Genomic DNA, 15,198 nt, shown 5'->3' on the forward strand with positions numbered 1-15,198 from the left:
AACGTACTAAATGACTTGGTGAGCCCAGAAGAGGTAAAAGCACAGTCCTTAGATCCGAGAAATCTTAAAGAACAGGCTAGGTCACCAGAAGGGAGCGTCTTCTTCCGCAGGCGGAACTGCAGAGCGGGACCCAGGGGAAAGGCCACACCGGGGTTAGGTGCCACACCGGGGTTAGGTCCCGCACCGCGGCTCTTCTGTCCGGCACCGCCCACTCCTGCTCCTCAGGGCGTTCCCGCCTGAAGCCGCGCTCCTAACGGGCTCGCGCGGTAGTCCCTGAGCCCCGCCTTCTCTGAGCCCGTCCCCGGCTCCATTTTGCTGGCGACCGAGCTGGGCTGTGACGCGCTTGCCTCGGACTCGGGTAGGAACGGCGCCCCTGTTCTCCCGGCCTTCTCGTCCCCGGGCCGCCCTGTACCCCGCGCCTGGCCGCGACGGAGGGGCGGGTGGGCCTTAGGGTGGCGGACGCCTTCGTGCGTGCGTGGTGGGACCTGGCTGCGGCGGGAACGTCGGAATGGGGATAGGTGAGGTGGTCGCGGTGCTTGCGGGGTTCCGAAGAAGTCCAGTTAGTCGGTGCTCTGTGGTCCTCTGCGATCCCGAGACCTGAAGGGGTGCAGTGAGCCCCCGCCCTAAGGCAGGTGGGCTGCAGGTGGGGGCCGGGACAGAGGGTGGCCCTGCTTAAGCGACCTCGAGCGAGTAGGGAAGCCAGTGAGCAGCGCAGAAAACGAAGTCTGGAGGGTGAATAGGCTTTCCGGTGACACAGCAAATTTAGGGAAACTTGGGAAATTTGTGTTGTGCTTAGTGAACGCCAGGGCAGAATGTGTAAACTTAAAATTGTACACTAGCCCGGGTTTATAGTTCTTGGAAACTCGTGGAAATAGCATTTCAGATTTGATTCCTATTTCTAGAACAGCAGCAAACGTGTGCTAAAACCAGTCAGTCCTGTGCCAACACTTCTCAGTGAAGGAAACCAAGTACAGAGAGAGTTGGCGCATGTCTACTATAAAGTGATAGAAATGAGAAGAAAGCACTATACCTTCAGACTGCCTTTAAACTCCTTTGTGTGTGTGTGTGTGTGTGTGTGTGTGTGAACTGATGGGGAGCTAGTCCGATAAAGTAATCTGTCCTATTTAGACAATAACTGTAATGAATTACTTCTCAGGCAAAGAAGGAGGTTTGAGTTCTAAATAGGCAGGTAGAAGAGGTAATTTTGGCCTCTGCAAACTTAAGCTGCCTTTCAACCCTCCCCCATATGTGTCTGCCTGCCCTGTCTAGGGAGGAGAAGGCTAGCCATACTGCCAGGCTATTTATGCAAGGACTCTAGCTGATGATTTAAATGGCCTTTCTGGACTATGAAAAATTGTAGTATCTGCTGTTGGCCATCTTCAGACACCCTTCCTGTTTTGTTATTTGTTTCATAAATTTGTAACAGCTGCCTCTTGTGTTCCTGGGCTTCTTGCCATCTGTGAGACACACCCCTTTTAGTAAATGACTCACTGGGTGGAAATGGCTTGGAGAACCAGGAATGGTTTTCTCGTCTTTTAAAAGTAGTCGTTGACAGAGCGTTTTAAGAGAAGAACTAAAGCTGATTCCCCATGATAGTCTTCGTATTCACCTACGCACAGTTAAATAATTTGCCAGTCAACTCTGCGATTCATTTCGCTTTTTACAGAATCTTTGTAAGTCTACCTTTTGAATAGGTAATACCTACACATGGTACAATGTACCTAAAAGGGCTAAAGGTACCTTGAAAAGTCTCCTCATGATGCCTCAGCTCTCCTCCCAGGAGGCAGCTACTGCTTCTACTTCCTTGGATGTCCTTTCAGAGATTTAGTCTCCCTATGCAAAAGAACCTATGTGTATTTTTTACATATATGGTTGCAAACTATGCACTATTTTTTAACCTGCTTTTTTTCTCCAACTGTGTCTTGGAGATAGTAAAATCTTGGAGAACATAAAGAGCTGCCTCATTTTTAAGACTCCATTGTGTGGCTATTCAAGATTTCACCTGTCCCTCATTGATGGACGATTAGATTGTTTTCAGCTTTATTCCATTACAAGTAATACTGCAATGAATAACCGTGTACGTACATAATATTGCACTTGTGCAAGTATTTCCATAAGACATAGACATTCCTGGAAATAGAATTGCTTTCTAGGTGTTTATATAAGTACATTGTCAAAATGTACCCAAATTCACTTTCTTATAATTGCATTAAATCTTTTTTTATATGCAGATAGTCTTTGCTTTACTCTCATTCTGTTTTGAAACTCTTGTTGACATAATTCTGCTAGGCCCTTAAAGATAAAACTTAATATAGTAGCAAAAGTATGTGGAGATTTCAGAGGAGCTTCTAGAGTTGAAATTGCAAAGGAAAAGGATCCTGATTTAAAAAAATAAAAAGTTTGTGGAAACAGGACTTTGTCACTGGACATTTCAGTTGTTTATGGAGTCTTGTACTATAACTACTAGTTGCCTTTAAAATTATTAACTTATCTCAAAGTTATTTTCAGATTTTTTTCCCCTTTCTTTTGACCCTGACTTCTTTTTCCCTTGGTCCTTCTGACTGTTCTTTAGATGTTATTGTCCTTTCTTTACTCCTAATACAAACCAGGTCAGAGAAGAAGAAAGCAAAAACAATTTAGCCTGTACTTATTGTTTACCCAGGCCTTTGGATCCCAAATGACTATTTTAGAACTGACTGGATTGGTTTTCTTATTGTCTTGTAATCTTTCTTATTAACTTATAACTTTGACTGAATATATGCCTACTTATTCTCAGTTTAACAAGTTTTAAACTTCTATCCTGTTCTTATATCATAGAGGACACTATAAGTTAAATTTATTGTCTCATTTTCCTATGCTGTGAACCCAAAGGCAGAATCCTACCCACCCCCAACCCCCGCTACACCCCAGCCCTGTCTGTCTACCAACATGTAGGACAGTGCTTATTCCATAATGGACTTTCATAAATATTGAATGGAACTAATTGAATTTCTTTGAGGTCTTGATATAAAAGAAATATGAGTCATTTACAGTTGTCCTGGGAAGAAGAGCCAAAACATACTTAAAAGTTTAGAAAATTAAGAACAAAGGTAGATGGTAAAGCCAGAAATGCCAAAATTTTCTGGTACTGATGTGTGATCCACAAACTAGCAGCTTCGGCCTCACCTGGAGGCTTTCTTAGAAATGCAGGCTCTCAGGCCCCATCCCAGAACTATTGAAGTAGAGAATGCACTTTAACCAAGATCCCCAGGTGATCCGCCTACATAGTAAAGTTTGAAAGATATTATTTTATCTAGTACAGTGTTCTCAGAAGGGAGAGAGGTTTGAGCTGGCTAAATCAGTTACAAGTAGGAGTGAGTGAGCCTAGATAAGAGGGATTAAGCAGAGGCATGTTGGGAATGGTTCAGGAGGTAGAGATTTTGCATTGGGATTGAGGCTACTAAGAGATAAATTGGAGCCAGTACTAAGGAGCCCTAAGTGTCAAACTGTTTGATTTACATTTGATACTCCAGCAGTAGTTATTGAGGGTTTTTGAGCTGAAGAGTGCTATGCTGAAAGAGCATTTTAGGAAAGTTCATCAAGTGCCTTGGGAAGTTGGAAGAATGGGAGATTATAAGCAAGGACATAAATGGAGAAATAATTTTAGTAAATTAGAGATCAAGTGATGAAAACCTGGTCTAAGGATGTGCCCACAAGAACAGAAATGACAGGAGGAATAGACAAAGCATTTTAAAGGAAGAAAAGAAAATATTGGGTTACTTACTACAGTGGAGTAATGGGTAATTTAAGTAGTGGGGTTAATGACATGTAGGATATTAATTGTGATCTGGTGGTGGAATGAGTAATTCCACACCAATACTAAAGGCTTTTATACACCCCTTCTCTCATTTTGTTTTGGTGACTGTCTCACAATTATATTCCGCCTTTTGTTTCTTGTTCCTCTACTTGCCTGCCAATCTGTCCAGTAGCACTTTTTTTTTTTTTTTTTTGGTGGGGTGGTAGTGCATGGGCTGTGAATCAAACCTGGGTCTCAGGCATTGCAGGTGAGCAGGCTACCACCAAACCACCTATGTCCGTAACTTTTTAAACTTTTTTTATTGTATAATATAACATATATACAAAGAAAGAAAAAAGCAGTTTTTCAAAGCAGTCTTCAACAAGTAGTTACAGGACAGATTCCAACGTTTGTCATGGGCTACCATACCATCATCTCAAATTTTTCCTTCTAGCTGCTCCAGGACATCCATCAGGTAACTTTTTTTTTTCCTCTAAATATATTTTTTTATTCTTTAAAATTTTTTTATTAATTAAAAAAAAGAATTACAAGGAGCACAAACATTCCCAACACATACACTCAGCATTTTTTTTTTTTTTTTTAATTACTTGGGCAGGCATGGGAATCGAACCCAGGTCTCTGGCATGGCAGCCGAGAACTCGGCCACTGAGCCATTGTTACCCCATCCAGTAACTTTTAAAAGCTAGTTTAAGCCTTTGATCATTTACTTTCCAATCTTAATACAGTGCTTTGGATATGGTAGATATTTTATAAATATCTACATCCGACTTTATACAGATAAATTTTTCAGGCATATTACAACTGATCACTAACAGTATTTTACCTGTGGTCAAGCCAAGAAAGGATATTCTTTTGCCTTTGTATGAGATTAGTAATTGTTCTCTTCAAATATATGTTTTTGTTTTGTCCACACTACATTTGTTTTATGTGCAGTTTTTTTAAAAAACGTTTATTATGGAAAAATTTAAATAAACAAAAGTAGACAGAAGAGTGTAAAGAATTCCCATGTACTCTTTTTTCTTAACTTTTTTTATAAATTAAAAATATTAACAAACAAAACATTTAGAAATCATTCCATTCTACATATATAATCAGTAATTCTTAATATCATCACATAGTTGCATATTCATCATTTCTTAGTACATTTGCATTGATTTAGAAAAAGAAATAAAAAGACAACAGAAAAAGAAATAAAATGATGATAGAGAAAAAAAAACTATACATACCATACCCCTTACCCCTCACTTTCATTTACCACTATTTCAAACTGAATTTATATTAACATTTGTTCCCCCTATTAATTATTTTTATTCCATATGTTCTACTCTTCTGTTGATATAGTAGCTAAAAGGAGCATCAGACATAAGGTTTTCACATTCACAGAGTCTCACTGTGAAAGCTGTATTGTTCAGTCATCATCAAGAAACATGGCTACTGGAACACAGCACTACATTTTCAGGCAATTCCCTCCAGCCTCTCTACTACATCTTGAACAACAAGGTGATATCTACTTAATGCGTAAGAATAACCTCCAGGATAACCTCTCCACTCTGTTTGGAATCTCTCAGCCATTGACACTTTGTCTCATTTTACTCTTCCCCCTTTTGGTCGAGAAGGTTCTCTCAGTCTCTTGATGTTAATTCTCAGCTCATTCTAGGGTTTTTCTCAGTGCCTTGATGCTGAGTCTCAGCTCACTCCAGAATCTTTGTCCCAAGTTGCCAGGAATATCCACACCCCTGGGAATCATGTCCCACGCATAGATGGGAAGGGTGGTGAGACTGCTCATCATATTGGCTGGAGAGAGAGGCCACATCTGAGCAACAAAGAGGCTCTCTTGGGGGTGACTCTTAGGCCTAAATTTTAAGTAGACTTGACCTATTCTTTGTGGGGTTAAGTTTCATGTGAACAAACCCCAAGACTGGGGGCTCAGCCTATAGCTTTGGTTGTCCACACTGCTTGTGAGAATATCAAGAATTCAACTTGGGGAAGTTGAATTTCTCCCCACTCTCACCATTCCCCATCCCATGTACTCTTTACCCAGTATAAATAATTATCAAATCCTGGCTGATCTTTTTCATCTATACTCCCTCACAATCTCTCCATATTATTTTGAAGCATTTTCCAGACGTATTATTTTATTTGTGAATAGTCGGGGTGTATCTCTAAAAGATAAGGATACTTTACAAAAAATCATAATACCATTGCCACACCTTTAAAATAAATTAATGTCCAGGTTATTGTTTACTTTTTTAAATGGAAATTAGCTCCTTTAAAAAAATATATATCTTTCAAATTTATGGTGCAGACTGCAACTTCCAAAAGACAGTTCCCATGTCAGTTTTGCTGATGAGAATATTATCAACTGTTGACTACCATATATTATCACAGAAGAGTTACTCTTTGTATGAATGCCTCTTTAATCCCAGACTTTATTCACTCTACCACCTCTCATACTATCTTTTGCCATCAAGTAGAGAAAACAAAATCATTTAAAATTACCCAAGGGCCAGTATAATTGGGAAGGTAAATCTATTAAATGTGTTTTAATACATTTATAAGGCCAAATTTTATGGGGATTATTTTTTATATCTTGCATTTTTATAGTTCTCTATCATCAAGCAGTTAACATTTATTGAGGACTTAATATGTTCCAAAAACTCTACTAAATGCTTTACATATATTATTTCACTTAATCCTAACAACAGTCTCATGACATAGGTACTTTTGCATCCTATTTTATAGGTGAAGAAACTAGGCTTAGAAAGGCTAAGTGTTCTAGTTTGCTAGCTGCCAGAATGCAACACACCAGAGACAGATTGGCTTTTAATAAAAGGGGATTTGTTAGTTCTTCAGAGGAAAGGCAGCTAACTTTCCACTGAGGTTCTTTCTTACGTGGGAAGGCACAGGATGGTCTCTGCTGGCCTTCTCTCCAGGCCCCTGGGTTCCAACAGCTTTCCCCAGGGTGACTTCTTTCTGCATCTCCAAAGGCCTGGGCTGAGCTGTGAGTGCTGAGATGAGGTATGCTGAGCTGCTTAGGCTGTACTACATTGTGGTCTCTCATTTAAGCACCAGCCAATTAAGTCAAACGTCCTTCATTGCAGCAGGCACGCCTCCTAGCCCACTGCAGATGTAAATCAGCAACAGATGAAGTTCACGTACCATTGGCTCATGTCCGCAGCAACAAAACTAGGTATGCTCAGCTGGCCAAGTTGACAACTGAATCTAACTACCACACTAAGTAACTTGCTTGCATTCACACAACTTGCCAGGATTCTACATTGAAAATTTTATCAGTAAACTTGTGAAATTGATAAGTGGTACAATCCCTTTGGAAGGGAATTTGGCGGTATCTACTGAAATTCAATTTGCTTTTACCCTTTGTTGCAGCAATGCTAATTCTGGGAATCCATTCTGAAGATAGTATTGGCAAAAAATGCAGAAAGCTAACTTCATGAGACATTCATTGCAGCAGTCTTTATAATAGTAAAAGACTGGAAGCAACTCAAATGTCTTTTAACAAATAAACAGGTTTATCAGCGCAGTGAAGTATTTTGCTGTTGTAGAAAGAAATGGAGACTCCTATTTATACTGCCACTGGTGAGCTCCATAAAAAGAAAAAAGTAACATGACAAAAAAGAAAATATAATTGGCTACATTTTAGCTACGAAAGATGTGATACATATATATATCTTATATATTTTAAAAAATGATGAATAACCATTAAAATAATGGTTAATTATAGGGGGGAGGGAATAGACAGGTATAGAAGCTAATCCTTTCATGAGTATATTTCATCTTATAGATTTGACTTTGGAACCAAGAAAAAGCTATACATAATTAGAAAAACAAAACTAAATTAAAATTTTAAAAAGTAATCTTTAAAAATCAAAAGCAAAATGAACCAAATGTGTCTCAAACTAGTAGTGTGACCACACAGGAATTATATTAAACATCTTTAAAGCATAATAATTTGACTATATATTTGTAGCAGGGTATATCCTAGAGGTAAAAATAATTGCAAAAAAATTTTTAAACTATCTTTAGCAATCATGTTTTTAGTAACAATATGGGTATTGTTAGTCTGAACTCATAAATTTAGTAGTATAAAGCAAGGTAATTATGTTAATGTCATTAGGAACCAAGAATGTTAGTGTAAGGGAAAAATATATAAATATGAAATCAAATCAATTACGTAAATACTGTAATCCTAAATTTGAACTGGAAATATCAGTCTGAACTAATATGTGTTCTCTAAAAGAAAACAAGTTTTTCCTGGTTTTAGCCCTGTCCCAAGGACAAGGCCTAGAAACAATGATCAGCTAGGTAGCACTGAGCACCCCTAGAACCTTACGTTGTAATGTCTAAACATCATTTCCCACTAACAGTGATAATAGCCCCTTGTAGAGTGGACTGATTCCAGATTTGGGGCCTGGAAAGTACAAGATGAGCCTGGACCATGTTGTCATGTCAGATAGCAAGGAAGGAAGCCATCAAAGATTTCTGAGGTTTTGTCAAAACAACTCAAGAGGCTTCCTTGGTCAATTTATCCTTTGGGATAAATTGAGCATCAATAAGAATAATAACTGCAGTGGGTTGAATCATATCAAATATGTTTAAATCCTTGGGTTCCTAATGGTGCTTAAAAAAATAATTTTATTGATCATCTTGTGTGTTAGGGAATCAATTCACATTTTTTTTTTTGGAGGGGTGTGAATGGTCTGGGAATAAACCCAGGTCTCCTCCATGAAAGGTGAGCATTCTACAACTGAACCACCTGTGCACCCTCAATTCACTATTTTAAAACTATTTTAAAAATCAGTAAAGAGAAAGAATCAAACTTTTAACCTACTTTTCTATATAAACAGTACTCCAGGAAAACTGTATAATTGATAAAGGGAAATTTTCTTTGAAGAAATATTCCAGGTAATTCCAGAATATTCCAGAATGATAGAATCAGGTCTAGTCATTGCTCATCAGTTACAAAAAAGAAACAGCTGATCATTATATGTTTCCTGGTGGAAGTACACAAAACACCTGTTGGTCTAGTTTGCTAAAGCTGCTGAAATGCGATATACCAGAAATGAAACTGCTTTTAAAAAGGGGAATTTATTAAGTTGCAAGTTTACAGTTCTAAGGCTGTGAAAATGTTCAAATTAAGGCAAGACTTTAAAAATGTCCTAGTTAAAGCATCCAGGGAAAGATACCTTTGCTCAAAAAGGCCCATGATGTTCAGGGTTTCTTTCTAAGCTGGAAAGGCACATGGCGACATCTGCTAGCTTTCTCTCCAGTCTTCTTCAACTGCTTTCCTGGGGGCATTTTCTCTCTTCATCTCCAACAGTCTCTGGCTGTGTGGGCTCTGTTGGCCTTTTCCAAAATGGTTCCCTCTTAAAGGGCTCCAGTAAGCAACCCCATCTTGAATGAGTGGAGAGACATTTCCATGGAAACCATGCAGTCAAAGTTATTACTCACAATTAGGTGGGTCACATCGCTACAGAAACAATAAAGATCCCACCTTGCAATATTGAATGAGGATTAAAGAACTTGGCTTTTCTGGAATATACAACAGATTCAAACTAGCACACTTGTTAAGTATTCTTGCCAAAAAATTAACCTAAATCTGATCAAGCTTTTATTTCTGACTACTAAATTATAGAAAATAACTGTTAAAGGACACCACGGGGATTCAATAAGCAAAATTCATAGATTTGAGGAGACTTCAGGACATACTGCCTGGTTTCTTCAACTGCAGGGGAGTTGGGGGAAAGGGAGGGGAGTTTGTAGATTAAAAGAGGCTTGAGAGACACATCAACTGATTAGAATATATGGACCTTATTTGTATACTGATTTGAAATACCCAACTATAAGAAAATATTTTGAGACAATTGGGGAAATTTGAACACTGATATATTTGATGATATTAGGGATGTATTAAAATTTTAAGGTATGGTATTGGTTTTATGGTTATGTTTTAAAGAAGTTCTTGTGTCATAAGTACTGAAGGTACTAATGAGTAAAAGGATATGATGTATAGGATTTGCTTTAAAATAATCTGGGGAAGGAAAGTAGGTTGAGGTACAAATAAAATAGAACTGACCATCACTTGATGATTGTTGAAACTGAATATGAAGTATTCATGAACACTCATTATAATAGGTATTTCATAACCTATTATATATATTTCATAACCTATTATAATAGGTTGAACCACAGGAAATTGCTCTTTTCATAGGTAAAAAAATGTTGACCAACAATGTCATATAGTTCAACCTAATACTGTTCTCTTTACTTTTAAATGTGTTTGTTAAATGTTCTATAAAAAGATGTTAAACAAAAGAAAAATAAAACAATAAAAATGTTTAAAAGTTAATAGGAAATTTTAACACGGCCACATATAATGTTATTAAGAACCTGTTATTAATTTTTCAATGTGATAATGATATTGTAGTTATATTTTTAAAAGAGCCCTGTAATTTATTGTTTTTTAAAATCCTTATGCTTTTAGAGATATATACTGATGTGTATGTGGGTAAAATTGATATGATGTCTGGCATTTGCTTCAAAATAATCCATTGGGGTTGTTGGTGGGGAATGAGTGAGAGTATTGAAGAAACGAGATTGATTACAAATTGGTAAATATTGCAGCTGAATGATGAGCCCATGGGGGTTATTATGCTGTTATCTTTAGTTTTGAATATAATCAAGAGTTCCATAATCAGAAGTTTTTTTTAAAAGCCAGCAAGCTAGGGTTTAATCCAGGTATATGTGACTCCTGAAGGTAACTCTTAACCATTATACCACTGTTTCCCATAATATAATTCTACTGCCCTACAAAAGAATTTCTGTGGCACCTGGAAATCATTTTTTATTTTAATAGTTAGATTTTCATTTTAATGTTACCTTATATTTATGGCAAGGAAAGTTCTTCGTTTTCCATTTATGAAAATGATGTCAAACGTGCTTTCAAAATGAATTTAAGAAAAAAATTGACTTAAAAATAGTACTTAAGTAATACTACTGGTAGCATTCAGATATGACAAAGGTTTCATGGTATGAGGAGAATGAAGTTTGAACCTTTACCGTGCTATACTGACTCCCTTGGTGCAAATGGTTAAATGAAGAAATGAAGAGTTGTGTATAGGTTTTGCTTAGACCTCCTATAGCCATATATGAATATCTGCCAGACACTTTTTATTTTGTATGCTCTATAGTAGGGTCACATTTTATTATTTTTCCTTGTAAGTATCCTGTTATTGCAGCACCATTTGTTGAATTTTTGTTTGCTTGTTGTATTGATTGTTTGTTTTTGGGGAAGTGCATGGACCGAGAATTGAATCTGGGTTTCCCGCATGGTAGGCGAGAATTCTACCACTGAACTGTCCTTACACCACCCCCCACCAGATACTTTTGAAGAAAGTTATATTTTGTATAAAGCCCTGTCGCTATGTATTTTTTCAAAGGCATTAACCGTGTAAGAAATTACAGAGGATATACTTTATTGTTGTTGCAGAATGTCATACCCAGGCTATCCTCCCACTGGCTACCCACCTTTCCCTGGATATCCTGTAAGTATTGTCACTTATAATACTCAGATAGCTTGAAATAGGTGTTGAATAGATGAGCTCATGACAGATCTGACAGATCTGCTAGACCAGGGCATAAACGCAGATGCCCAGAGGAACTGAGTAGAATAAGTGAGTGAAGACCAGTATTATTGGGGAACTGAAGAGAACACACCTTATCTGTGAAAGCCAGCAGCTGCTCAGCTCTAGCCAGAGGAGGCCATGCAGGGAGCAGACCCAGTGCTGCTAGATATTCCAGTTTTTCGAGTAGAGCCAGAAATCTGGATTTTATGTTCATTTACCTACATTTTAAACACTGGAAATTATTTTTAAGTATTAAAAGCTGAATAGGACAATAAACATGTATGTAAGCTAAATCTAGTCACTCACCAGTGATTCACCCTTGTTTTAGAAGGTTTAAAACATTAAGAAAGACTTGACTCAAGAGATCATAACTTGTAGTGGCTTTGAAGGCTCTGTATTTGTAGTTCTGAGACTCTGAGTATTTATAAATGTTCTATAAATTCCACTTTGCTGACATCTCTACTGTTATGAGGACCAAACTCATAGGTGAGGCATAAGTAAGGATTGTGAATTTCAGTTTTATATTTATGTCAGTCTGCTTTCTAAACTGAGGAGTATAGAAGAGAGGCTTTTAAGGGTTAATGATAATGCGTGTATCCTTATGTAAAGTGAATATATAGCTCTCCTGAGTTTTTCTTGGGTGGAGTTAAAAATTATGAATATGTTCCCAATATTCTATGTACCCAATAGTCTATGTACTAAACTAGACTCTGGCACCATTTCAGTCAGTGTAGGCTAATTGCCAAAAGAGACAACTTCAAAATCTCAGTGGTTTAGCATAATAATTTATTGCCTGGAAGTCAGTAGGAGTGGCTGGAGGGGTAGAGGAAGCTTCATTCCATACAGCCTTTCAGGATTCCAGGCTCTTTCTGTGTACTGGCTTTCCCACTGTCTGAGCCCTTGGAGTCCTGCGCTGAATCCTCTGCTTCCAGCTGGCAGATGAAAGGAAAGCTAGAGGAACAGAGGGAGCCTGGCAGATTGGGCAGGAGGCCTTTAGAGTGCAGGTTGCAAGTCCATGTTTATTTGTCAAGATTCAGTCATGTGGCTGTACCTAACTGCAAGCAGCCTGGGATATGTAGTCTAGCTTTGTGCCCAGGGGAGAAAGGGTTTAATGAACACGTAACAATCTCTGTCACATTAGGCACTTTCTGGTCTGAATTGAGGTCCAGAAACAATAACTTGCCTAAAAACATCACACCTAGTCCATGACTTAGGTCACCTTTTTCATTCCAGGTGTGTTGCAAGAGAGCAATGAATTCCTATCTTCAAGCTAAAAAGGAGCTAATTTTCTTCTTTATAGATTAAGAAATGAAGGCGTTAATGAGCTTAGTTATTTGTTCCTGAAGCCCTAAGATTTGGAAGGAACCTGATTTTTGCTCCCGCATAGTGAAACTGAGGCTTCTTGCCTAATCCAGGTGAAATTAAATTTAACTGATTCTGACAGACAAGTGTCTTAATAAACTAGTATAAGAGACTAAGGCTTCTGATGGGACTTTTAAAATGTAAAAAAAAAAAACAAGCTATACCTTAACAGTTATCACTTATTTGTTTTTTAGATGGGTGATACTTCTCTCTGGGTCATATTTCTTTATGATCCCATTTCATTTGAAAATGTTTCTTATTTTCAGCCTGCAGGTCAGGAGTCATCTTTTCCCCCTCCAGGTCAGTATCCTTATCCTAGTGGCTTTCCTCCAATGGGAGGAGGTGCCTATCCACCAGCAACAAGTACTGGCTACCCAGGAGCTGGAGGCTACCCTGTCCCTGGAGGTTACCCAAGCCCCGGAAGTTATCCTGGTGCCCCACAGCCAGGAGGAGCCCCGTCCTATCCTGGAGGTGAGTGATGGGACTCGAAATTAGTTGATGATATGGGATTGCTGTAGCACTTCTTCCTTCCCCCATTTATCCTTTTCATTCCTACTTGTTGTGTATGAAGTCAGAGTCAGTCTTAAAGAAAAAAGTTAATACTTTGATGTTGAAGTTAGTAAGGAAGATGAAGTAAAAGTTTTTAACTTTATTTTTAATGGGGAAGGAGATGGTGAAAAGTTGAATGTAGACAAAAGGGAGCTCCTTTTATCAGCATCAACAGCATATTTTCCCACTATCAATAGTAAACATTGTTTGAAATCATGAGAATTAGCTCTATAGCTTATTTACTTTTTCTGTTTCTCTAGTTCCTCCAGGCCAAGGATTTGGAGCCCCACCAGGTGGAGCAAGCTTTTCTGGCTATCCACAGCCGCCATCGCAGTCCTATGGCAGTGGCCCTGCCCAAATCCCAATACCAGGTGGGTACCAGCTGTCCAGAGGAAAACAGTACCATGATGTTTCAAATTTTTTAATTGCCATTGAGAAAACTGAGTTTATATTTGGAATAGTCTTCAGTCAACATTTTTACTAAGTACGTCTATAAATAATTTCAAATATGGTTTCATGAAATGTATTAATTTGATGGGAAGGTTTAATTACTAACATGGAGATAAGGGCCCACCTTTTTCTATTAAAAACTCTGCCCCAGGGTGTGCAACGGTGGCTCAATGGCAGAGTTCTCACCTGCCATGCCAGAGACCCGGGTTCAATTCCTGGTGCCTGCCCATGCAAAAAAAAGTCTGCCGCAAAGCCAAAAAGCAAAACCTTCAGAGACTTCTTTGCCCACCCTTAGACACTAATGAAATAATCCCCAGAACTGTATCCTGACATCTGTTCAGATAAAATCAGAATTTAATGTATTTCAAGTGCTTAAAAAAGAAAAAAAAAGCATTATGTGCTAGGATTTTATGTAGGATATGGAATATTACAAAAAATGTCCTTATGACCAAAGTCGGTCTTAGATTCAGTAAATTAAAATATTTTTAAAAATTACCCTACTGAATAAAAGAATAACTAATAAATATGACTCCATATTAATAATAATGTCGATTTGAAAATTAAATCATGTAAGAACTGTTTGTTGTTTTTTTTTTTTTAACGTATAGGTGGCTTTCCTGGAGGGCAAATGCCTTCTCAGTATCCTGGAGGGCAGATTCCTTACCCCAATCAGGTATTTTTACTCCTGTTTTTTAAATTTAGTCTGGATAACTGAATAATGCCAAAGGTTAGCACTCTGTTGCAGACACTGGAGGCTTCCCTGAGGTAGAGAAGATGGTCTATCACAGTAAATCAAGACTTTAATCTCTGTGTCTGATAGACTCCCTGCTCTGCTTGGTCCAGGGCTTTAAGTAGTGATAATTCTGACAAGACAAGAATTGGTCCTTCTCACAGGTGGCAGTGTTGGTAACTTTTCCCTGGAGATTCACTTGGGCTCTGGCATTGATTTTAGTTCTTTTTTCTCTTCTTTCCCCTCCCTGGCAATTATAACTATAAATTTAGGTGAGTGAGTGATTGGCATTTCTGGCACTATTTTATGAAGGGGATAAGAGGTGATTTTCCACTTTCACCTTTGTAATTTTCCACTCTTCTTTCAGATCAATACAGAATCCTTTCCTTCCTATCCTGTTTTCTCTCCTGTATCTTTGGATTATAGCAGTGAAGTGAGTAAGGTTTTCTAATGTTCAGTAATCACTAGGCCTCTTACATGTGCTTTTATTTGTTTCTGATATCTCATGTGCTTAACTCTCACAACGTTCTGGAGAGTTCAACTGTATATGTTGTATACAACATATGTATATGTCCCTGTAGTGCTTGGCAGGCTTTAATCATGACAGCCAATTAGTGCCTGTTGAATTGATTTCTCATTGGTGCTAGATGGTTCCCCATATATCAGAT

The 15,198-nt window shown here is 38.2% G+C and overlaps 1 protein-coding gene across 6 annotated transcripts in view; it reads left to right on the plus strand.

The window, feature by feature from the left end:
- The first annotated feature begins 235 nt into the window (after positions 1-235).
- ANXA7 (annexin A7) overlaps positions 236-15,198 on the plus strand; it is a 37,905-nt gene continuing 22,942 nt past the window's right edge. Inside the window, exons 1-7 of one of the 6 annotated variants that reach the window (XM_077124952.1) lie at positions 307-358; positions 6,898-6,986; positions 11,304-11,358; positions 13,068-13,272; positions 13,611-13,721; positions 14,409-14,473; positions 14,898-14,963. In XM_077124952.1, coding sequence (XP_076981067.1) covers positions 11,305-11,358; positions 13,068-13,272; positions 13,611-13,721; positions 14,409-14,473; positions 14,898-14,963 — 501 coding nt within the window. In that variant the 5' untranslated portion in view covers positions 307-358; positions 6,898-6,986; position 11,304. Of the gene's footprint in view, positions 359-430; positions 519-4,084; positions 4,251-6,897; positions 6,987-11,253; positions 11,359-13,067; positions 13,273-13,610; positions 13,722-14,408; positions 14,474-14,897; positions 14,964-15,198 lie in introns of those variants that run through there. The other 5 variants (XM_077124947.1, XM_077124948.1, XM_077124949.1 and 2 more) reach the window with 5 other exon arrangements.

Source organism: Tamandua tetradactyla, chromosome 13 (assembly GCF_023851605.1).
Source record: "Tamandua tetradactyla isolate mTamTet1 chromosome 13, mTamTet1.pri, whole genome shotgun sequence".
In the NCBI taxonomy this organism is placed as follows: domain Eukaryota; kingdom Metazoa; phylum Chordata; class Mammalia; order Pilosa; family Myrmecophagidae; genus Tamandua; species Tamandua tetradactyla.